The sequence below is a fragment of the Hipposideros armiger genome, unplaced genomic scaffold, assembly GCF_001890085.2.
Source record: "Hipposideros armiger isolate ML-2016 unplaced genomic scaffold, ASM189008v1 scaffold_344, whole genome shotgun sequence".
NCBI classification, from domain to species: Eukaryota; Metazoa; Chordata; class Mammalia; order Chiroptera; family Hipposideridae; genus Hipposideros; species Hipposideros armiger.
In genome coordinates this window covers 570901-596983 of record NW_017731694.1, presented here as the reverse complement: position 1 = coordinate 596983, position 26083 = coordinate 570901, and the positions used below count along the sequence as shown (strand labels likewise).

At 40.9% G+C, this 26083-nt stretch overlaps 1 protein-coding gene across 1 annotated transcript in view; it reads left to right on the top strand.

Moving 5' to 3' along the window:
* Positions 1-26083, top strand: part of MED12L (mediator complex subunit 12L) — a 350111-nt gene that overhangs the window by 65887 nt on the left and 258141 nt on the right. The window contains exons 6-11 of the mRNA XM_019661307.1: positions 5979-6148; positions 8407-8517; positions 9503-9772; positions 13448-13597; positions 14364-14463; positions 14774-14910. Of these exons, the coding sequence (XP_019516852.1) occupies positions 5979-6148; positions 8407-8517; positions 9503-9772; positions 13448-13597; positions 14364-14463; positions 14774-14910 (938 nt within the window). The remainder of the gene's footprint in view (positions 1-5978; positions 6149-8406; positions 8518-9502; positions 9773-13447; positions 13598-14363; positions 14464-14773; positions 14911-26083) is intronic.

Here is a 26083-nt window from a genome sequence, read left to right as displayed (position 1 = left end):
TTCAGCATCTTAGCTGTAGAGGGCAGTGTCACTGGCCCTCATATGTGGGATCCGAACCGGGGCCCTCTGGCGTCCCAAGCCAGTTCTTAACCAGTGTGCCACTCGGCCAGCCCTTGTTGTTATCGTTTTGTTTATAACTGGCCTAGTGCTATTGCAAGATATTTGTATGAAAATTTGCATTTGCCTGGTGATGAATGACATTGAGTATCTTTTCAGGTGCTTATTGGCCATTTGTCCATCTTTGGAGAAATGTTTATTCAGATCCTTTGCCCATTTTTAAAAATGGGTTATTTGTCTTTTTATTATTGAGGTGTAATAGTTCATTATATTTTCTAGATCCAAGTCTCTTATCTGATATATGAGGTGTGATAAAAAACTACAGTGAAAGTTTAAAAAAAAATTATTACAGTAAAAGACACATTCCATTAATCCCCTTCAAAATACTCCCCTTAACTCTGAACACACTTTTCCCATCATTCTTGCCACTTCCTGAAGCAGTTCTGGAAGTCCTCTGTCATGAGTGTCTTTAGTTGCGCTGTCGTGGCTGCCTCAATGTTCTGATTCATTTTGACTTTGGAAAACAGCCAGAAGTTGCATGGTGCCAAATCCAGTGAATAAGGCGGATGTGGGCACACCGTAATGTTTTTATTTGACAGAAATTGCCATATACCAGAAGCGATGTGTGACATGGAGCGTTGTCATGATGGAGGATGATTTATGACACACTTTAAAAAACAACTTCTCTCAACCGTAGCTCACACCAGACTGACTGCACCGAACATGGTGAAACTTGTCATACACTGTCACTAAGGTTTGACTTGCTGCTTTCTGTATTGAAGATCCTTGCCTTTCTGTTGGATGGCACTTGGCAGCAGCATTCACTGTTCTTTGATCACACCTTGTATGATTTGCAAATATTTTTTTTCAGTTAATGGGTTGTCTTTTCACTTCGTTGATATGATTCTTTCATAAAGAAAGCATAACAACAACAGAAAACTTGAGGGAAATGGTAGAAAAATTTTCAGTTGTTTTTGCTGAGTGTTCAGAAATGGAGTGTGCAGCATCTCACTTGTACTGAAGCTTTTTTTCCCCACTGAATCTGCACCAAAGTCAGGCTGGTTAAAAAAACCCTCTGTATCCTGCGGTTTCGAGAAGCAGGCTGTTCCCAATGTGGAGAGGCAAGAACTTTTTATTGTAGTGGTACAGCCTCAGGAAGAAAGTTCAGGGATACAGGTTTCTCTGATGAGGAGTGCGTTATCCTTGACTTAAAGTGCTATAGCAAGTGATCGCCTTAAAGATGTTCATATTTATCTCTCGACTTGGTGGGAGTTCGTATAAGATGATCTCTGTTGTATTTATTTCACATAGTGGGTGGTTCTCACTGGCTTTGATAACAGGAAACAATGTAGCCAGGAAAATGAACCTTCACAAAACGAAAGGATATATAACATATAATATATAATATGTAATATATAATACATATATAACTAAGTTTATTAAAAAGAATTGAAAGTTTAGTATTTGCATGGTCCTCTGTAGCACACTGATTAACAGGTACTTCTTTTTGAGTTGGTTATAATAAATAAACTGTATTAGAAGGGGCATTTGGCATTTTCCCGGTAGTGGTGTTTGAAACCTTCTAGGTTTTCAGTGCGTGAGTGTAAGCTTAGAAAGCAAAGATGTCTGTATGAAGGTTTGAGAGGCAGAATAATTGGGGAGGAACTTGGTTTAGTATTTGGGAGAACCTTGGGGTGCATTGATTCAAGTCAATACTTGATGGTTGATAGGTGACTACGAGGTTTGACAATTAAGTTCGCGAACTCATCCTAGAAAAAGTGCTGCATACCTCATTGCTGAATATCACTACTGTCACCTTCAAAGTACTCCCCTTGGGAAGCTATGCACTGACGCCAGCACCTAGTCTACCCCTCAAAGCAATTTTGGAACTCTTTTTCTGAAATGCCCATCAGAGCTGTCGTCGTATTACCCTTGATGTCCTGAATGTCATCAAAATGTCTTCCTTTCAATATTTCCTTTCTCTTCAGGTAAAGAAAGAAGTCACTGGAGGCCAGATCAGGTGAGTAGGGAGGGTGTTCCAATACAGTTAATTTTTTTACTGGCTAAAAACTCCCTCACAGACAGTGCTATGGGAGCTGGTGCATTGTCATGATGCAAGAGCCATGAATTGGCGAAAAGTTCAGGTCGTCTAACTACTTCATGCAGCCTTTTCAGCACTTCCAAATAGTAAACTTGGTTAACTGTGTAATTGGTACAAATTCATAATGAAAATCCCTCTGGTATCAAAAAAGGTTAGCAACATTGTTGTAGCAAGTTCCCGAACTTAATTGTCAGACCTGTATGTAAGGCATAGCTTTATGGGGGTGAAAGAGATCCCTGCTAGGTGTTGGGGTGGTGTCCAGAGACTAGAGAAGGGTACAGGTTAGATGTGACATTTGCACTGGGCCCAGAAAAATTATTACACGTGAACACCCCTGAGTAGAGAAGGTATTGTAGCTAGAGATTGCATCAAAGGCATGAGAGTCAGAAAGCAGCTTGAGCTGGTGGAGTACATAATGGTAGGTAATTTGAAACGAACTTAATTCCCAGCTCAGGAATGTGGCCTTAATTATTAAGGGCTTCAGATCCATTGAAGAGTTTGGAACCATGAAACCGACATTGACTGAGTCCATAAATCCTTACCTGGAGCACTGGCAGCTCAGCTGAGGCAGAGGCAGAGACTAACATCAGTGACAGCGGGCACTGTCCTCTTGGCAGTCGAGGCCTGACCTTCAGTTTGCTTTCCAAAAGCTTTTCATCCTGATGATGATGATATTTACCACTTATTGATCAATTTCTGTGGTACATGAATGGTGCCAAGTCATCCTTACACTCACTCTGATGTGTATATATTATTAATCCCTATAGTAGAGGTGAGGAAATGGAGGCTTAGCAGAGGTTAGCTATGTTGCTCCAGGTCGCATGGCTGAGCGGCAGAGCCACTCGTTTCCAAGTTCGTTCTAGTATTACCACTAAATGCAGCCCTGTATTGCTTCTCTGATGTCACGCTTGCTGCAGGACACCTTCTCAGTGAGCCCTGCTGCATGTGCCATGCTCTGTGTTTGCCACCAGGTTCGATGGCCTGCTCGGCCGAGCTCCCACTTCTCTTGTTCATACTGCAGATATTCCAGGCCTATGCTCACCCATTATGTGTTCATCACTTTACATGGTTTCATGCATGAGTGGGGCATCTCACAGCTGTTTGTGTACTTCTGGTTTAGCCGTGTAACCTTGAATAAGCTGGGGTCTGTAAAAAGGTAGAGTGAGAGCTGTATGGCCTCTGAAATCCTTTCTGCCATGGGGCTAGGCATTAACAGAGAAGGAATCGTTGCTGTAGGATTCTTGAGTGCTAGAGAGAGCAGTGTCCAAAGAAAGGGCATTTTTCTCAATCCTGGCCTCTCTCAGCCACATTCATGCTCATGAACTTTATCTAGTTAGTCATCCAGCTTCATGGACCTGGAGTTCTACTCGACATCCATGAACGACAGACGGGGCCATATCCTCCAAATTGCTTGAATTTAGAACTGCTCCACTTTCAGAGTAGCCTCCTTGATCACTTTCTGCATCTTTTTAGCCTTTGACTCCCTCCCGCCCCCCATATTTCCTTTGATCTTTATCCATTCCTATGTTTACTACCTGGGACTGGGCTCCCACTCTAGACCGATTAAATTAGAAACTGGCAGGGTGGGCTGAAGGTACTGGCATTTGGTTGAGCTGCCCTTGTAATGGTACTTGCATTCTGGGCCCAGACTACTGCCGTGTTGTTCCTGCCGCCTCCCCCATTCCTCCCTTTTAGTTCCCATCCTAACGAAGCTGGAGAGGTGCAGTGAGTCCTGATACTTCTACCAGTACAGTGGCCATTTGCTGTTTTCTGTTTTCAATTTTTAATGAAAATTTTGTGTGCATTTTAATTTTTTATACAATCCACTGTAGACTGTCTCATGTCCCAGACTTCTGAATCTGTCTGCTTGATCTGATAACCTCATGTCACTTAATACAGTAAAAGTTAAAACACACTACTAAGAAAGAGGGCTACATTTGAATTCCGTGTGAATTCCAAAAGGAGTTCAGATTGAGAATGACATAGTCAACAATTTTTTAAAAAAGACATGCATATGTTTAAACATTCAGGCACACATAAAGACTGAAAAGTTATATACTAAAATAGTTAATGATTATGAGTGATGAGATTGTAGATGTTTTTCGTTTGTTTTCATGCTTGCATTATACATTTTCTATAGTGATCATGTATTTCTTGTGTATTTAAACAAACAAACAAAAACCTTAAAAAGAAAATATACCCTTGACAAAGTAGGGGTATGTGTTATTTTTACCTCGTGAGGCTAAAATATTCTGTGGGGATATTGAGAAGAGTACCTTACTGAGAGCAAGCTAACAGCAAGGGTTGGCACACACAAAAACTAGGATTCGGATCCTTATTATTTTTGTTATTATTATAGCTCAGTTAAACTCCTCTCATCTGATGGTTGGCACTTTTGTTGTTGAACAAGTCAGTGTCCTGAGACTATCAGTCCATAAAGGGGACCAGAGGATGATGACATTGATAGTTTACTGTTTGTATTTAATGCCAGTGGATTCATTTTAATAATCTCGGTTATTGGTGGTGCTTTCTGAAAAACTATTATACTAGGAACAGAATATTGACCTGGTTGGTATCTGCTCATCTTTTTGCATTGACTCATTACTGGAATTTAACATGTGTATTTGAATTTGAATTTTAAATAAGACAATTAGAGTAACTGGTTTAGGCCACAACTTTAACAGTATCTCTGGGTACTGTTGCCAAGTAATTTTAATAGTATTGAAAAAGTAAAAACAAAACACGCAATCTCTAACAGATATTTAGTGTCTAATCTTACTTTTGTCAACATAGCTTCCTTTGAAATACGGTGGGAGAGTCTATTGCCAAAAGGAGGGGAAAACAATAACGTGTGGTAATGTCTCAGTAGGGTGGCTTCTTCTGAAATGCTGTTTGGCTAATCTGTGGGGAAATTTGGCTGTGCGCATGCAGTTACTACATTTTTATCCACAGAATGGGCTAAAGTTGGCGTGTCATCTCTCAAGGTTGTCAGAGGCAACATACTGATTTAGTTTGTCCCCCTGTGGAAGACATTTTTGAATAATTTAGTGATTTTTTTTTTTTTTAATTCTACTTTTCCCACTCCCTTTGCAGTCTCCTACCTTTCGTTGTTCGCCACTCTGGCTGATTGCACTCTGAGGCGTCTTTTGTTGGTCGAGGAGAGGAGAATAATTGAAGGTCCCGATGGTTGTCTGAGAGGCGGCCACTCTTGTGTCCTGGGCAGGTCCCGGGGGTCGTGCAGGTCAGAATGCTGCCATGGACCAGCCCGTGGTGAATGCCAGTCCTCTCGGATTGACAGAAACAGAACAAACCTTAATTAGGCATGTTTGAAACTCGACTTGAACTCTGAAAAACATACCTTAAAGGAGCTGCACTTGGGGGGGTTTGAATTCTTTTGGTGTGGATTTGAGATTTCTTGAAGTGTTGCCCTCCACTGTTCTGTTTGGTGCCTGTGCCTTTGATAATTTTGTGACGCTCACTGTTGTTTAACATGGAGGCTCACCAGATGCCATTAATTCTGTGTGGATTTCGTCTCCTCGGCAAGGTGTTGGGTTGCAAAGGCACAAGGGGAGAGAGAGCTGTCTTTTCTAGGGACAGCTGGTTGGCATTCCTGCTGTCTGCAGGGCAGGCCAGTTACACCAGGCTGCAGTCCTTAAGGGCCTCAGGGAGGTGTGTGTCTGTCTAACCTGCGCTTGCGTGGGCAAAAGCCTTTTTTTTTTTTTGGTATGTAACACGTGTTTGTTTTATAAGTAGATCCTCAAGGCATATGGAAAGGGGGAGAAAAAGTTATTCTTATACCTTTTTTTTTTTTTTGATGCAGAGTGGACACAGATATCTACCAGATATCTCCGAGAGCAGCTGGCGAAGATTTCCGACTTTTACCACATGGCCTCCAGCACAGGCGATGGGCCTGTCCCAGTGCCACCAGATGTGGAGCAAGCCATGAAGCAATGGGAGTACAATGAAAAGCTGGCATTTCACATGTTCCAGGTGACCTTTCTCAAACATTTAAGAAAAGAGCAAACTCCTTATCTTTTAGTTTTCTGGAGGTTAAATTGTATTTTTATGTGAACCCATACATTCAAAGAAAGCAATCTGACATTTGTCACGTTGAATTGGATTCAAGGTAACACCTTTGCCCCGAGACAGCTTCTTATTATACATATTGATCTCCTACTTTTAATGATGTTAGCTCTTGCGTTAATTACTTTGTAATTGTACTATTAAATGTAATCCTTCTAAACCTTTTATTTTGAAAAAAATTGGATGTATTTATTTTTAAAAAATTGTTCTGCTGATTTCTCATAGTAGGTCTCCTTTAGAGCTTGGTAATTCCCAAAATAGGTCATCTTAATTAGGCTCAGCTGCAGTTTAAAATGCAGTTGAGGGGGCGGGTAAGGGCATTGAGGCATGACTGAACTACCATCCACACAAACTGACGTGAATCACATTGACCAGAAGAGGGCGCTTTTGCTGTTCGTTTTCTCAATCTTTATTCCTGGCTAGGAGGAGGAAGTGTCTTCAGCTGAAGTGACGCTAGCGCAGGCTTTCACTACCTGCTATCTTGATTAGGGAGGAAGGGGATTAGAAAGGATGTGTGGCTTCTAAATTTCCCCCTTAGAACTGTCCAGCTGGTAAGTGATTTTTTTCTAAGAGATTAAAGTAGGAAAAAGCATGTTTTATTTTTGGGTAGTATCATTGTTAAAGTCAGCAAAAATAACTCTCACAAATCCTAGCGCCCTTTATCAGAGGACAGCTTCAGTGCCTGCTCTCAGCTTTTATGAGTTTTAGTGAGCTGAGGATTTAGTCTGCATCTTTTAAAAAATATCTCTCAGCATGCTTGATATTTTTGGAAGGATTTCTTTATGTGTTAGGAACATTGAAATCAGCCTCTTTCATAGAAAGCTGTTAGGTCCCAAATTGATGAATCTAATTAGAACATTAATGTTAAAAGTTCATTATATTTTTGATTTGCCATATTCTGGAATGTGAAACTGATCCTGGTATACACACGTGCAGAAATAAGGTCATGGGGACAGAGACAAAAGCATCTTGAGGACTGACTATTGTGTAGTCATTGGCAATCATGTTTATGAAGATTTTTTTTTTTAATTAATTTAAAGTTCACTTTACTGGTCTTAAAATTTTAAATTGTAGTTTTTCGGTGACTAACTTTTTAACTCTTTTTGCCTCTAAACATTTAAAAATTAGAAATTAGCAACAAGTAAATATCTTGATACCATGTCATGTCAATGTAGTGTCATTATAATCTTATACATACTGAAACGGTAATTTATCAGCACAGTATTTTCACACAAATCGTTGATAACCATGGTTGGGGACCACTGATGATACCTAGGTATGCAGGAGTTCTTAGAACAAAGTAGGAGTTCATATTAACTACTAAGGTTGTTACCAGGATGATCATAAAAGTATAAGTGTCTTTCTTAGAAAACATAGCTTTTGCTTTTCTTTTAAAGATTCTTTCATGATGTGCAAACACATATGTATGTATACTATCATAAAATAACGTGTGTATTTATATGTATGTAGATATGGAGGCAATACACGAAAAATGTTAATAGTGTTTATGTCAAGAGGGGTATACCGCTCCTTTTGGGCATTTTGGAAGTTTGTAGGTGTGTTTTAGTGTAGTTATGTTGGTTGGAATATTTATACATTATGGTATTTTATTATTAAATTCCTTTCATTTCTTTATGTTATAGTTAATTAGGCCATAATAGTAATTTTTAAGGTTATATTTTACAGGTAGGTTATAGTATTTGAAATTCAGTTTAGGATAGAGAAGAAGACTATTGAGGCGGTGTTGGATCTGATGGGATTGTCAACCTCTTGTCATGATGGCATGATGGGTGCTCTGTTCTTCATAATCATCATCATTGGCCAAGATTCCCCTGTGAATATGAGTTTATACACCCCCTACATCTAGCCAGGCGTTTGATCGGCCTTGGGAATCTAAAAGCTTCTGAATTTCCTCTCGTGTAAGAATTATTATTTCTTTTTCAATTTAGAATGAAGCAGATTACCAAAAAACACCCAAACGAACCATACAAAATAACATTAGTTTTTTTTGTTTTGTTTAGAGTTTGGGCTATGGTCAATGACTTTTACTACATCAAAAACAACAGTAGTAAAATTACACTTAAGCGTAAGAATAACATGCTCTCTGGAGTTTTAGTTGGTTTTACTTTAACATTATTAGTGTACTTTTTCTTTGTTCATTTAAGGAAGGAATGCTAGAAAAGCACGAATATCTGACATGGATCTTGGATGTTTTAGAAAAGATCAGACCAATGGATGATGATCTTCTTAAACTCTTGTTACCACTAATGCTGCAGGTACAGTACATATATGCATGAACTAGTTCATTTTATGGGCAAGACTGGTAAGTAGAGAGGTGGAAGAGGAAAAATTTCTTTTTGAAACTGAAGGAAAAACTATTTTCTTGTTACTCTTATTACAAAGTTTTGGCAATCGTTTGACCATGTTCATAGTTTTTATCCACCTGTCCTTTTTAAGTATTCTCACCCACATTGATTTCTCCCATCAATGAGCTAAGGAAACAGCTCTTTAAATACTGTCTCCTTGTTCACACAGATTTCTGTGAAAACAAAACAAATCATCTCTTTAAGGATACAAAGGATCTTCCACAACCTTTTGAGTCACTGGGGTTGGAACTTCCTATTTTAATGATTTGTCTAAAATCTGTTAAAGTTTAGGTTATCTGGATGAAATTTATGAAAAAATAAAATTTTCTTGACAAGGTAATACATGTATTTGATTATTCAAACAACATGAAAGAGTATCTAGGGAAAAGTAATTCTCTTTCTCACCCTCTCAGAGACTGCACCATGCCAGTGTCCTGTGTCCCCTCCCTGAGGTAGTCTGTACTTGTACTGTCCTTTTTGTTGCCACTAGCCAGACGTGGCAATTGAATTGTTGAAATATGACAAGTACAAATTGAGATGTGTTCTTAGTGTAAAATGTATACCATATTTCACACTTAGTACAGAAAAGAATGTATGTAATGTCTCATTAATACTTTTTCTGTTCATTACATGTCGAAATGATAACATTTTGGCTCTCTCAGGCTGAATAAAATACATTATTTTAATTTTGCCTTTTTTCTTTTTTCTTTTTAATGGCTACTAGAAAATTTAGAATTTCCTGTGTGGCTTGCATTCTATTTCTCTTGTACAGCACTGGCCTGTGCAGTATGTTTGAAAGTTTTTTTTTTTTAATGAAAAAATATCTGTATTAATGTAGTTATTTCACCAAGCAGCATAAGACATGACTGAAGTCTGGTGTCCTTGTGTTCCTCAGTACTCAGATGAATTTGTTCAGTCGGCCTACCTGTCTCGTCGTCTTGCCTACTTTTGTGCTCGGCGTCTTGCCTTGCTGCTGAGCGATAGCCCCAACCTCCTTCCTGCCCACTCGCCCCACATGATGATAGGACCAAACAGCGCCAGCATCGGGGCCCCCAGCCCCGGCCCCGCGGGCCCTGGCATGAGCCCCATGCAGCTGGCCTTCTCAGACTTTATTTCCTGCGCACAGCATGGCCCCCTGGTGTATGGACTTAGCTGTATGTTGCAGGTAAGTACTTGGCCCTTGTTATTTTATGGTAAATTTCAGTGTAGGAAATAATTGCATTGGAAATTGCATCTTCCACTTTCACATTACAGCTGTAGATTTTTCAACCAAGTAATTTATAAATTGAAATTTTTATTTTCTGATGTGGAATCCAGCTGAGAGAAAATTTGTTGCTTCCGTCCAGAAGAAAGTTATTGTAGTTGTTCTTTGTTAGTTATTGAAGCTATTCTTCACTTCATTAAGAAGTTCAGTGATTAAAAATCCTTCTGAGAACCCACAGAAGAAGCCGGCTGTATTACTATTCTTCTGGAATGTCAGCTTCTCCGTGCAGAATTCTTTACTTTCCTCGGTTCACGTTTTGAGTTGGTTGCCTCCTCTCTCTGTCTTTAAAATCCAGACAATTTCTTAGGCTCTGTTCATCAGCCAGGCCTCATGCTGTGTGGTTCTTGGCCATCCAGTAGGGTACCGCCGCGCCCCCCCCCCGCTGGTACTGTCAGGAGTGAGATGCAGCCCTGCCCCTGAGGAGCTCATAGGTCACAGTTCTTGGGTTGTTAATGCTCTTTCCTGAGGGGCTTTGGGACAGGTCTCCCCTCTGCTAGAGTTTATAGTCTTGTCAGGAAGGTAGGCTTATAAATGGGTAGTTCCCATGTAAGAGTACAAGGACAAGAGTCAGAGGACAATGGCTGATGGAGGGATGCATGGGGAGCGAAAGGAGTGCAGAAGTTGAATTTCGAGTCCCACCTAGAGTTCAGGAAGGCGGTCTGAGTGAAGTGGTCCTGACTGGTGCCTATTAGTTTTAAATAAAGGAGGCAAGAGTGTTCTCAGCAGAGGTAACAGTGTGGGAAAAGGCCCAGAGGGTTGTTCGGTCTTCTTATTTGCAGGTTGGTATTAATGGGACATAAAGTATAAACTCTGTTGGGGGTCAGGGCATAGAAGACCTCTTGTGTGCCTTATGATTGGGGTTCATGGGAGGGTTTTATGCAGGGAAGGGCATGTCAGTTGTGTGGGTTAGTTAGATTATTTTGGCCACAGTACAGGGAAGATTTGTGGGACTGGGGAGGTAGTGGGGAGAGAGAGAGAAAGAGAGACAAGGCAAAGAAATGAGTTTGGATGCATCTAGGTAAGTTCAAAGGCCTGTTTCATCCTTTACGGTCTCCAACTAGATATTTTTTATTTTTATTTATTTTTTATTTGGGAACAGTGTGTTTTTCCAGGACCCATCAGCTCCAAGTCAAGTAATTGTTTCAATCTAGTTGTGGAAGGTGCATCTCAATGGCCATGTGGGGATCAAACCATCAACCTTGGTGTTAGGAGCACTGCGCTCTAACCACCTGAGCTAACCGGCCGTCCCTCCAAGTGGATATTTTGAAGAGGTTGTTACATGTCTGGTTCTCAAGATAAGGGAGGACAACTGGCCAGATGTATAGATTTGAATCACTCGGGGCCAATTAGCTAGTTAAAACTGAGAGGGGGTGAAGTTACCTAAAGAGTGAGTTAGTGATAGATGACTTGTGGACTTGAGGGACATGAGTGGCTAAGAGATGGCAGAGGGAAGTTCACAGAGGTGACCAGGAAACTTTGGCTAGATTGAAGAGAGAATGGGGAGAGAATATTACTACAGAAACAAAGGCGATGAGAATAAGAATGATACTGTTGAAATTGTTATGCGAATAGCATTTATTATGTTCTAGGCACTGTTCTAAGTTGTAATGTACATTAAATCATTTAGTTCTCAGAACCATCCTGTGAGATAGGAACCCATATTATTTTTGTAACACTAATAATGAAATGGTGGCCAAGGTTACATAGCAGGTAAGTGCAAAGCTGGAATTCAGACCCTGACCATCTGGATCCAGAGTGTACACTCTTAGCAACCATGCTAAACCGTTTCTCCAGGAATCACAGAAAGTCTCGAAAAGGAGTTAGTAGTGGGCAGGTCCAGGAAGTCTGGTAAGAAGATGGCTGAAATTGTCTTGACAATACGGTGGTCACTGATGATCAGTTGACTGGTGGGTTAGAAGCCAGATTAAGGTGGGGTGAAGAGTGATGAAGAATGAGGTGAAATAATTCTGTTCTTTTGAGAAACATGTCTATGAAGGGAAGAGATAGAGATTGCTGTTGGGTAAGTGGAGACGGTTTTTTTTTTAATTGTTTTTTGACTGGTAGATTTGAACATATTTCTAAGCTAAGGGTAAACTAGTAGAGGGAGAGTCTGAGAATAGGTGAGGAGGAGTATTTGCTAGATCAGTGCCCTGGCTATGGGAGGCTTTGGAATTAGAATGCAGGGAAGAGCTAGCTCCATCCTGGACAGGAGACGAGAACCCCACATCGTCATGGATAGAAGCCGAGGGTCCCACATTGCCACAGACAGGCTGGAGTAAGTGGGTGGAGATGTGTGCCACGGGAGACAAATGCACTGGAGGGTTCTGGGACTTGATAGTATTCATATCTGCCATCTGGTTTCCATATAGATGTTTCCTAGACCTCAGAATGTAGTATTTTTATGTGTAATTTCACTTTTTATAAAAAAGAAATGTTGCGTTCATTCTTTAAGCTCACATAGTTTGCTGTTGAGTGGCATGACAGCAAAATGGTGAAGGCATATACTTGGGAGTCATTACAGATTTGATTTTAGCTTCTGCTCTGCTGCTTAGTAACTTGGACCTGGAGCCTCCGTTTCCTCATGTGTGTGAATGGGAGATGATGACAGTTCTTACTTCATTACCTCCTAGGGTTGAGGTTGTGATGACTAAAAGCTTCTAGGCTAGTTTCCAGTGCAGAGTAAGTTCTTCATTAACTGTGAGCTATGCTGTTTAATTTGCATGTAGGAGGCAGCAGGGTTAGTCTAGCATAGTGGTTCAACCACGAGTGCCGACATCAGCATGGGCCTGGAACTAGCCCGGAACTAATCTCCTCTGTGTCTCATCTTCTAGCTTCAGACAGTTGGGGGATAATAGCACAGACCTCATGGAGTCATTGCGACATAAGTGAGATGGTCATAGAAAGTGCTTCTTGCAAGCTTCTTGAATAAAACAAAGGTCTAAGCCAGGGTAGACAAGCTACAACCTGCAGCCAGACCCCTGCCACGGGCTATGAATAGGTTTTATGTTTTCAGTGAGTTATTGAAATAAAAAAAGAAAACTATGTGATAAAAACTATAGATGGCCTGAAAAACCTTAAAGCATTTACGATCTGGATTTTTATAGAAAAACTTTGCCACCCGCTCTTACAGTGCTACCGCCTGCTGAGCGTTTATGAAGCTACTTCTTGCACCATTATTTGCGAGATTAAAAAAAAAAATCCTTTTTAGATTTTTATAGCCTTAGAAAGGACATATTTAATTCCATCTCATTTTTTAAAATTTCATGAAAATTGTTTTAAGTGATCATAATTTTAAGTGATAACTGCATTTTTATTAAGTTTCCCAGGTATCCTGTGCTGAATATTAGCTTATGAATTATAATACCCTTAATTTTTCAATAGCTGTACTTCCTTTCAAATGATAATTTTATCTTAGTTTTGTCTCATCACTTGAAAAGTTGGGACTGTGGTAAGGTAGTCATATTTTGAGCTCAGTAGTAGGAAACTAATAGTTAAGTCCAGGTGTCATTTTTACTGTTAAGCTGTTATACTTTTTTTCTTCCTCTAACTCTCTGGGTTTTCCTGCTTTATTTCCAGACTGTCACTCTCTGTTGCCCAAGTGCCTTGGTGTGGAATTATTCCACAAATGACAATAAGAGCGCGAACCCAGGCTCACCCCTGGATCTGCTGCAGGTGGCCCCCTCCAGCCTCCCCATGCCGGGTGGGAACACGGCTTTCAATCAGCAGGTAAACTTCCTGTGATGGTGCTTTGACTGCATTCTCACTCTCAAGAGGCACCAGGTCACAGGGCATCATGTGGGTTTTAACATCTCACTCTTGGGTCCCATCCCCAGCTCTACCCTGTCTCTCTGGGTGACCTTGGCAGAAGGACTTAGTCTCTGTGAACCACAGAAATTCATCGTATTGTTCCGTCTCTCACCCTCGCCTGGGCAGTTATTTCAGAGTTCTGCCGCCCAGACAATAATTATGATGGTGATTCTCTTACTACGATGACCATGACTCTCATAGTAGTAGTCTGGAATATGTAGTAAGTGTCAGAGGTTTTTATTACTGTTGTGATATTTGGTTCAAAGACTTAAGAAGCTTGAAACACAGGTTGGTGACTAATACTTACAGTAAGATCCCTGTTTTTTACCAATTAGTTTTCTTAAATCAATAAAACATGGCTAGTTGCTTTCATACATAGAAGAATAGCTGAAAGATGATATTTTAGAACTTTCATCTTTCCTTATGATGTCCTAAAAGAATTTCACTTGTAAGGATTTTTCGCAAGCATTTATTTTTTGGTGAGCATTTATTATTGAAAACTGGCATTGAATTGCCACTTGTAAATTTCAAAATGCATTTTGGGCCATGGGCTGAATTTCCTACAATGCAGTCAAGATTGTAGTTCACTGTAGAATGCTCTGCTCCTGTGGAAAAAACCTGACAGGATTTAGAAAACCACTGTGGTTTCCCAAGCACATGTTAATGAGAAACAATTATCTTTTAGGTTCGAGCAAGGATTTATGAGGCAGAACAGCAGATAAAGCAAAGAGGCCGTGCCGTGGAAGTCCGGTGGTCCTTTGACAAGTGCCAGGAGTCAACAGCAGGTACAGAACACAGCTGAAGAACACAGGAGTGCTTTGAATGGTAGACTTTGTGTGCCATGTTCCCGATTGTAAATTTCCACATATCGAATAAGGACCTTTTTTGGTGGATCCACCTAATGAATTTTGAAGTCATTCCTTAGTTTATGTTCTTTAGATCCCGGCTGCCTAGCATGTCAGGCTTGGTTTTGTTGTCAGTTCTTCTATGCTGAGAGTGATTTCTTACAGTTGCTTTGCCCCACATAATGATGATTATGTACTGTGCTATTCTTCGTTTGGCCTCTCTAACTCCGTGTTTAATTTCCACATCTAGGGGTGACCATTAGTCGGGTTTTGCACACGTTGGAAGTGTTGGATCGGCACTGTTTTGACCGAACTGACTCCAGCAATTCAATGGAGACGCTTTATCATAAGATTTTCTGGGCAAACCAGAACAAAGAGAACCAAGAGGTAATTATTTCTTTTCTTCTTTTCACCTTTTATTAGCTTGTTTTCTTTTTTTTATTCAGTATATTCTGACAAAGTCTTTTCTATGAAATGTAATATCTTATAAAGGAGTCTACATCCTGAAGTCGTTCTATTGTAGGACTAAAATGACCCACCAAGGGAACATTAAAAGGAAATGTCCCATGGGCTGCTCTTCCCGGGTATATTGATTGAAAAGATTTTTCTTGGTCTGTTTCTTATCACTCCCTGTCATTTCAGTTTTAGCAGAATATTCTTCCTCTAGTGACTGTACTTTATATAATGGCCTGGCTTTGACTTATTGGGAGTGTATTTTATTTTTATTTTTTATTTTTTTAAAGATTTTTATTGGGGAATTGGGGGATGGGAACAGCGCTGGGGAATTGGGGAAAGGGGAACAGACAAGTTGCTGTCCTTTTGTTCTTCAGTCTAGTTGTGGAGGACATTGCTTCACTGGCCCAAGTTGGCACCATCATTGCGCTATTCCCGGACAAGTCAGATCAGTCACCAGCTCCTGGATGGCCACTCATTGTGGCCGCTGGCTACACATGGTAGCCCATGGTAATCCACTGCAGCAGGGGCTGCAGCCTATGCCGTCGCCGGTGACTCACGGCAGCCCAGCTCCAGGTTGAGCTGTTGTTCAGCATCTTAGCTGTAGAGGGCAGTGTCACTGGCCCTCATATGTGGGATCCGAACTGGGGCCCTCTGGCATCCCAAGCCAGCTCTTAACCAACGCACCACTCGGCCGGCCCGGGAGTGTATTTTAATATTTAGCACATCAGAAAGCAGTGAATGAATACTTGTGGTCACAACTTTTGGAAAGTCTGTAGCCAGTATATTATGCAGGATTCTTCTGAGAAATAGAACGAATAGGGAAAAAAAATTATATACACTTTAAGAGTGAGAGAGTATTTATTTACAGTCATTTGCTACATAACAATGTTTTGGTCAACCACGGACTGCATATACTCATATGACAGTGGTCTCATAAGAGTATAATGGAGCTGAAAATTTCCTGTCACCTCCTGATGTCACAGCTGTTGTAACATCATAGCATAACACATTACTCGTGTTTTTGGTGATGCTGGTGATACACAAATGTACTGCGCTGCCAGTTGTGTAAAAGTATAGCCCATCCAAGTACGTACAGTACAGAATACTTGATAAAGGACTGTGTTGCTGGTTTCCATATACTACACGATACTTTCTATTGTTATTTTAGAGTGTACTCTCTACTTATAAAAAAAATACCCTCACAGCAATACCTAGAATGGAGCTGGACCAAAAAAAAATGGGGTACCATGGCCTAGCCCAGTTGACACGTAAAATTAACCATCACATACAATTTCTATTATATGCTTCCCTAGCACTAGATTGTTTCATTATTGAATTGATCTATAAACATAGGATTTTCAGTTATTTTTTTCTCAGCCTTATTTTGGGAGAGATAAAAAATTTGTCCTTTTTCCATTGGGAAGCACCTGTGGTATATCCAGGTTGTGCTAGGTACCAGAAATGCGGAGGTACGTTTTAAGACATAAGTTTTAAGACATGGTACATACCCACTTTCAAGGAACACCTTAGTTAACTGATTATAAATATCTTTGATTTTCATAGTAGCCTGTGGGAACGCATATATGGAAAGAAGAGATAAAACCAAACAAACAAAAACTACAAACCTTTCCTTATCTTACCTTTATGTGAACTTGATGTGAGCCATTTCCAGGTTATTTCTTTTTTTTTTTTTTGGAATAATGTGAGTGCGCACTCTGCTTCTCAGATAGAAGGTTCAAGACCATTGATGCCAACCAAGGGGGAGGTCAGAATGTCGAGAGTGAGGTCCAGATGCTCAGAGTGTAGTTTCTAACTCACTGTGAGCCTCTGCAGAAATGCTTCAGTAGTTCTGGGGAGCATACTGATTATAAGTCTCCGTAATTCTGTGCTTATAAACACAAGGTGATGAGACAAGTAAAGAGTTAATGGGAGTGGGCTTGTGAGCTGGCAGGATGGGACAGGCAAGGAGTTAACAGGAGCGAACTTAAACATTAACCGCTTGGCTCTGACTTGCCTGGCCAGCACTGCACCTACAAGCTGACAAGCACCTTACATCCATCATAGATGAGATGAGAACAGTTCCCAATTACAACAGCAACCCCCTGCAAGCTGACATCCATCATAGATGGGAACAGGACAGTTCCCAGGAGAAGACAATTGTAACGGCAGCCCCTCTGCAAGCTGACAAGCACCCTACATCCTGCATAGGAAAATATAAAACCCCAGCACCCCTTCTTATCAGCTCAGCTGTCCCCCATTGGCCTCTGCCCTGGCAAGCTTCTGCCAGTATCTCTCTCTTACCCCTCTGTCTCTGCAGCTCTCCCTCTCAGACTGCCCTGGCTAAACTTCTGCCAGTTCCAACAGAACTCTCTCTCCTTTTTAACTTTCAATAAATCTTTTCTCTGGATACTCTTATAGAGTCTTGTAGATTCTTTTCCATTCTGTGAATGACCAGGGGTTAATTCTACACCAAGACACAGGGTGCATTGTTTCTGTGTTCTTTTGGGGTGGAAACCTTAAAGTCTATCTGTTTGAAATAAAGACTTTCTTAGATAAAAGGCTTCAAGACTACTGAGATTTTTAGTGCATAGATGTGCGATATCTGGAAGGAAAGTAGGGATACCTAAGACTATAGGTGTCCTTTGGATTGCTAAGATTCTTACACTGGATGTTGAACGAAGGTGATGTTGTTCCTTGGCGAGAGTCAGCCTCCCCACAAAGCACTTCAGTTTTGTGGGAAGCCTGACAGAATAACTTTCTGGTGAATGAACTGGCGAACTCAGAGACTTAACTTATGAGCACTCTAAAGAGAAAATGATCAGTGTCTTATTAAGGGTAGGCACTGTTTGATATTTTTAAATAAAATTACATTGGAAGGTTCTCTCTCAAGCACATTTGTCTCCAGAGTGGGTGCTTGAGCTGAGCCATTGAGCTGAGATGTCAGAAGAAATTATTAGAACTCCGATTTAGATTGCATTTTTAAAAACCTTACACCTTTAAGAAGTTCTGTTTTGTCTAAGTTTTATGCTGAATTTAATTCTTATGGTAGTATCGGTATAGAAGTTATAAATAAGTATGTGTATATTGAGTGTTTACTAAAAAAAAAAAGAAAAAGGAAAAAAACTGAGCTGAAAGGTAATGTGCGAAGGAGACCATGCTCTGTGCTTCCTCTCCATGAGGGACTTCTCCACCCGGAACGTGGGAGGCCACTAGAGGGGGACATGTGCTTGGGGCTGAGAGCCCTGATGCCCTCATAACATTCAACTTCAGTGTTGCCCATCAGGACTAATTTTGTTGAATGTTGACTCAACTCCGGAAAGATTTGATGTTAGTGAGTGGTTGCTTTGTGGTTACTCTGCTGTTTTATGAATAAGACAAAAACTACATTTTAACCGGTAATTCAGACTGGTCACCTTTTCTTAATAATCTGTCAGAATAACTGGACAGATCCCTCTGAAATATTTAATGTTAAATTAATTTTTACAGTATGGCTTTGGCGTGTGTGTGTATGTGTGTGTATATATGTGTTATCTATGTATGTATATGTATGTGAATGACAGTGTTTCATCTCTGTGTTTATTCTTCATCAGGATTTACTGTTACTGACTTCTGAGTCACTTCATTTATTTCTGGAATTCATGTATGAGCTATGGAGCCGTATTGACTCTGAGTGACCTTGAGCAAGTTGCTCGTGGGCTCTGTGCTTTAATGCCCTTACTTTTAAATCTGCACAGAGCATCTTCCGTGTGTATCTCTAAGGAAACATGAGCACTTTGACAATTATGAAGCATTATGTAAATATGTTTAAAAAATTGTTATTGTTAATGATAATAAAGTGATCAGTATTATATTGGAAGAACCAATATGATGAAGTTCTAGTTCTCTGATAAGGAGTTGTATAAAGTGGCTTGGTTAGCATTCAGACACAATCTCACTTCTTTAAAATGTACTTCCTGTTTTTGGTTTTATTAAATTGTGTTAGGAGTTAGACGACGTGATAGTTAACAGAAAATGTGACCAACTTCTGCAGTTGCAGTGAGCATGCAGTTGGCTTTTGCTGAAGTGGTGTTTTAGGTATGTCTGGGCCCTGGATTACACAGCTGCTTTCCCCACACCTGCTTGGGAAACTTGAACTTCACTCTCCTCGATTCCCTTTTCTCTGGAACTGCTAAGGGGAAATATAGTTCTTTCCACTTTCTTGTAGGGAGGGGAGAAAGCAGCTGTCCAAATGGGACAGGAGGTCAGAGGTTCAGCTTTGTGTTGTGTAATCAGTCTCAGCATTGGGTGCAAGCCCCATGAAGGCAGTGATGCACGGGATCAAGGGATTCGAGACCGTGGTCCTGCCCTGTGGTGGGACTGAGGTCACAGACGTGCGCATAGAAGCTGACACCGTGCCCACGATGCAGTGTGCCAGGCCTTTTACTCTTGTCACAGGAAACGCATTGTTCCTTTGCCCTGCCCCTCCCCCCATCCTTCCCCACTGCTTCTGGGTCAGGGCTTGGGTACTAGTGTGAGGGAGGTGAAAAGACAAATCTCAAAACCTTTAATGTGTACTTATTCTACACCTGTGCCCCTTGATTTTCTGCTTAGTGCAGGGTGAGATGGAAACATCGTACCACTTAGCACAGGACTCAGAGGCCCATGCTGCGCAGAGGCCGGGCAGGTGCTGTAAACTAATGGAGGGCTGCTGTGTACAGGGCCGCTGGGTGTGGGGGCTGAGGAGACTGGGAAACGGACATGCCTTTTCGGAACGGGGTAGCCTCTGTCGGATTCTGCAGACCCACTGTTGCTTGATCATCCAACATCCCAAGAGCACTTGTGTGTCAGGATTTGTACATAAACTTTCCTGATTGTAAAACACGTCGCAGTCTGGGCAGCCTGGCTGTTGGCTGTGTTCGCTCAGATGCTCGTCCCTTTGCAACTCCTGGTACCTGTTTCCTACAGCATGTACTCACTTACTTGCCTGGTTAGTGTTTCGGAACCATTTTTTCTCTGGGTGATGGAGGCAGAGAAGCCCGACACCCATGTGAGGGAGTTACTGCGTGGGGTGTGGGGACCTCCCGATTCCAAACCCCGATCGAGTCTGACACTGCTGATCTGACTTCTGAGCAGCAGGATGAGGAAGATGTCTCCTCAAGCCTCCAGAGCCCCTGGGCCACTTCCTTCCTCTGGCTTCTCTCCTTGTCTGTGTGGGACTCAAAGGCAGAAGCAGCTGGAAGGGAAAGTGTAAAGGCGGCAGGAAGAGCTGCCTTTTCACTTCTCTTTCTGCTGCCCCAGGATGCAGCCTTTGTCCTGAGTAACAAGAAGGCTGGCCCAGCCGCTGGCCCAGCTCTGCAGGCCTGACCTAAACAGCAGCAGCATGGGCCTTTCTCCTTTCCCTGCTGTTAAAACTGTCACACACCCAAATCCTGAAAACCAGCGTATTTGTTGTTTGTGTTCTATGCTTAGAATATTCATGAAGCGTTCTCTGAACAAGTGCGATGAGCTCATACTGAATTTCTGAAGTACACACAGGTGTCTTCCTCCTCTCTGGCACAGGCCCCCAGGGCCAGACCAGGTTGGTGTCAGTGTGGCTGAGATACCACGTGACCACCACGATATAAAAGACAAAATCCCGGCTCTCTCACTGCTCTGTTTGTTCCGTGTTTGTCTTCCTGCAAGCCTGTGGTTCCACAGGACAGAGTCGGTGTTTCTTCTGCTCATCAGCAGATCATCAGCGGCTAGCACCGTGCCTGGGCCCACAAGTCCTGAGGAGATATTAATTTGTTTTGGGGAGGGCTCCTAAAAATGCTGCCGGTACAGTGAACTGGAAGGAGAAACCTCTCTATTAGATTCGGCTTGGAAGGGTGGCGGGAGAGTGCAGTGTGACGTGTCAGTTTTACCAGTGGTTCCGGTCTAGATGTACAAGGGAGTGTGTGCAGGTGGAGATGTGAGTGTGGCTGACAGGAGCTCTCGCTGTAAAATCAGCAGGTGAGTGCCCTGCTGTGGGGCATTAGGGGCAATTCACTCACTCTTGATGAGTGTCCGTTTCTCCATTTGTAAAAAGGCATTCTATTTCCCCATGATGTGAAAATGACATGAAACCATACGGATAAAACATTTAGATACTTATGGTGCCTAGATGGAAACCCTAGCTACTGTTATTACTGAAGATGTATTTTGGGAGGCAGTTAGAAACTCTGAAGAGATGAAAGGACTATGATCCCTTGGGACTGCTGTGGACGGATGGGAACACACATGTACCTCTCCCCACACTCACACATCCACACACCCACCTACATTCATCACACAATCTGCTAATCCAGAAAGCACAGCCAGGATCAGTCAGGCTTCGCACATGCTTTGATTTTTCACCAAGGCTTTACCCTCAGCAGGGAGGCTGTAGGATGGGACTGACCCACTCAAGGTGAGGTGGCCACCGTACCATGCTGTCAGAGAGATGATGCTCGTTGCAATGCTTAGGGGTTTTGTTTTTTTTTTGTATTTATTTTTCTTCTTTTATGTTGTTTAATGTAAGGAGCAATATTTAGTCGCATTTTAAGACCAAGACTCAAGAGAGTTAACAAGGCAAAAGTCAAGCAAACAAGGAAAGCGCGCACGGATAGCTTTCCATTGGGATTCCTTGTGCTGAATTGTTACACAGCCACTCTTAATACTGTAGCCTGTTGTGCTCCAGGAGGTACTGGTTTTCCTGCTGAACACCCAAAGGAAGTGTTGCTGATGTTGTATAGCTACCATTTTCTTCTTTCTGAAAATAAAGCTATTTGTAAAAAGCTATTTGTACTTGGGGGAAAAAAATGTGTGTCCAGACATTTAGACTTTGCTGTTATTGAGACGGGCCAGTGAGGACTTCATTTAGGGTGGGGTGGGCCTCTGGATTTGTTTTTGAGCATGTATGCAAGTCTTTTTCTTTCTTTTTTTCCCCTTCAACCTTTATTGAGTACTTCTTAAGCACGAGACCCTGTTTCAAATGTCTTATCATCTCATTTAATTTTTCCCTGGCCAGTTTTTTAACTGGCGCATGTTTTAAAAACCATTTTTATCCCCTATTTTACAGATGGGAAAAGTGAGGCTTAGAGAGGATGAGTGAATTGTCCAAGCTCATACCCAACTCACTGATGGGAGAAGAGCACTAGCAATCCCAAATGGTTTCAGAAGGACACTCATAACTCGTACATTCTATTCCTTGAACCTCTTTAAAAAATCATTTTAGGGGCAGCCCGTTGGCTCAGGTGGTTAGAGCGCAGGCTCATGGCACCGGGGTTGCCGGTTCGATTCCCACATGGGCCACGGAGCTGTGCCCTCCATAACTAGATTGAAGACAACTACTTGACTTGGAGCTGATGGGTCCTGGAAAAACACACTGTTCACTGATAAAATTTCTTTTAAAAAAAAATCAGTTTATGTTAGGTAACTAAAGCCGAACAAATGAGTGTCGGATTTAATTTTGGAAAAAGAAGGGGAAAACCTTTATAATGTCCTTGAACAGTTTTCACATACTAATATTGGCACTTTTTTTTTCCTGCAGAAATAATCTTGAACTAATTTTTAAAAGCTTACTTGACAGTTTTGACATAGTAAACAATACTTAGGTTAGAAAGTCCAAATCCTCAAGTTGAGCAATCTGACCTTTCTATTGTAGTATAGCGCAGACTTGAGGCCAAGCAGACCTGGATTTGAATCCCGGCATTGCTGCCAAGTACCTGCATGGCCACAGGCCAGTTACTTAGCTCCCTTGGTGCCATTCTTTTTGTACAGTGGTCTTACTAATAGAATCCACTTCATATGGTAGCACATGGTAAACAGTAAAGGCCAATTGTTATGTTCTTGGCTGGGCAACTTTCGCTACCAAGTGAGCAGAACCTAGTGTCATCTTTTAGAAATTGTTATTTCCCTTGTTCTCACCTGAGTGTTTCCTTTAGTTATTCATAAAAGGTAAGCAGTAAAGTTTATTGAGCCATACAGTGGTGGCTTGGAAATTAAGTCTAATGTTTTAATTATTTTCAGGATGAGAGACATGGCACTTTTCAAGGACTTTCAGAGGGATTTCCTTTGTAATTATAATTCATCTCACGTATAACTTCTGTTAACATGCAGTTACATATTTCTTAAAACTTTTCTCCATTTGTATTATATAAATGTTGATGATTTAACTGACGGATAGCAATTTAATTTTTTTGGCACAGTGCAAATTAGTGACAATTTGTTTATAAATGCTCAGGAATTGTTTTAGTTTTGTTCTGTTATCTATCTCTTTTCTTCTAAGAACTTGGAACTGTACTATTTTTTAACTGCTGCTTTAAAAAAAAAAAGGAGGTCTTTTTTTGTTTTCATGGTGTATGTTTTGTTTCTTAAATGTCACGAGCCCTAAGTGTTATTGATTCTAAGGATGTGAGACTAGGAAAACCTGCCCCTTTTGTCATAAAAAATCACCCACCTCAAATACCTTTTAGAAATGTACACGTGGAAACATTCATACTTTTAAAGATTTTTCAGTAATGAATGCTATTTACATTTAAATAATAAATCTTGTGAGCTTGTGATTAATAATCTGAGGCTTATTCCTTTATATGGTGATTCTGATTGTTAGAAATACGCTTTGTGACTATGTACAACAGGCTTATTTATGTTCTATTAGCGGTTTAGACCAATTTTTAACGTACGCAACTCTTGAAATTCACCCAAATCCCCACAATGTGTCTCAGGTTGCAAAGCATATGACTTGCTAATATCACTCCTCTACATAGTACTCCATATTAATTATTGGTGCTGTAATATGAATAAATGGTTTTATCCTGATGTGACCATTTTGTTTAATATTGACTAAGAATGATTAATTACATTTATAAACATGTCCTTGTAGCCTCAGATTAAAGAGCTATTGAAAAGCCTTATTTAGTATCTGATCTCAAGTCAAGCTGGCTGTTGCTTACGGTAATGAGTCACTGATTTTCTTCCTGTTCCCTTTTATGGTGTTGTTTTTTTTAAATGTAGGTAGTATATTAAGAAATTCCTTATTTTAAAATGGTCAACAGTCTCACCAAGTATCTTCTAATTTCCACCTAATGCTAACCTGTGGTTAGCATCTAGAGAACATTAGGTTACTGAGTAAGAGATGAATTAGGCTTCATCTATCAGGTTTGTACCCACCCTCCACCAGAAAAGAAAAATGGGACAAATCGCTCTTATGATGAAAACCTTTCTTTACATTTGGAATCTCTTTACTATAGATGTGGATAGCACCCTCCATGATGATTATTTGCAACAGAATGAATAATGATTTCAGTATTTTACCAGTGTGGGTGTGTCCTAAGTTCACGAGACCAAGTGAACAATGCTGTTATATATTTAAAGGACCTTACTGATTTTTAAATTTTGTGGCTATTCATCCTCTCTTATTTGTTTTCATTATAGGAGTTATTTCTTCTTGTGATTGTTATACACATAATACATGAATACATTTTTGATATCAAGAAGTCCCTTTCAGCCCAGGACTTGGAATACTGTCTCACTCTCCTGATGAGAATGGGGGCGCTGCTAGAGTCCCTGCTGTGGAGCCAGATAGCTTGGGTTTGACAATCAGGTCCGTGACCTAGCAGCTTTGAGACATTTAACAAGTTATTTAACCTTGAGACCTCACTGTGCTCATCAATCACATGGTGGTGTGACAGCATTGGAACAAGGGATCTTGTATAACAAGTACTTATTAGCTATGCGAGCAATAAACACTGCTCATTTTGGTGCATGTCCTTTAGATATTTTCCTAGGCATTTATATGTGTATATATATATATATATATATATATATATATATATATATATATGTATATATATATATATGAACACGTAAGACTCCAACAGGTTGGAACACATAAATGGGATTGCATTCTAGATCATTTTCTAGATCATTTTCTGCAGGGTTATTTTTCCTCACTGCTTAATACTGTCCATCACTTTTTGCTTGTGTATTTTGTTCTAGTCAAGGTGCTCAGTTCTTTTATTCTAATAAAGTTTTCCAGTTATCTGGGTTTGTGGGGGAGAGATAATCATTTTATGCAAACTGGAGTAATGTTGCCTCATCCTTTCAAATATTTATTCTGTTTTTCTTTCCATTGACTAAATCTTTCAGAATGATGCTAAATAATAGTGTTGGAGCCAGCATCCGTGACTCATTAAATTAGGAATGGAAATGCTTTTAGTGTTTCACACTTAATCAACTGTTGGATTGAGTCAGATGTTTTTCATGTTAATTAGGTGCATCTGTGTGTTGGGAGAGGGGGACATAGTATTATCCCCTGCCCTCGCTCCCGCCATTCACCTTGTTTTGCCTTTAGTTTCATGTAGCACAGTACACTGCTTTTATGTTGTTTGATTTAAAAATATCTATTGAACCTCCTTCGTGCCAGGCACTGTGGCAGGCACTGAAAATAAAACCATGAAGAAGACACACTGCCGCCTTATACGGCTGAGCATCTAGTCTAACAAGTGTTAGAGTTGGAATGAAGTCTTTGGTGATTCAGTCCTGTGGTTTCATTTTCTGTATGTCAATTAGATTAGAAGTTTGGCTGGTCCCTAGAGAGGTAGGAGTCAGGGCTGGAACCATGGGTTGCTTTGGCTGGTCGGCGTGGTCTGTGTGACCCCCCTGGGAGATTCCCCCGTCACCGTGATGCCCCTTGTGCTTCCACTGGTCTTGATTCTGCCATGAGGGGAGCAGCGGTGCGGTACAGCCGAAAGTATGGACTTTGGAATTAGGGCTCCTAGTTCTGCCACGTTTCGATCTCTGTGCCCTTGCCCACCATCTTCACCTCTGACCTTCTGTTTTCTTATCTGTAAAATGGGAGTTGCAATACTTACTTTAAAGTTTGTTGTTGAGATTAGAGATGATATAAGTAAAATACCCAGTTTCTGCTCAATAAATATTTTTGATTATTACTACTGCTACTACCAGTGTTTGAGCATTTACAACTGTTAATAATATTATTGCCACGATTACATGTTTTAATTTATGCCTGGCCAGAACTCAGGCTCTTGACCCCCTTGTTCGGTGCTTTTTCTCTGGTGCGTTCTGTCCCCCCTCCCCCCTCCCCTCTACTTCCTCCCCCCCT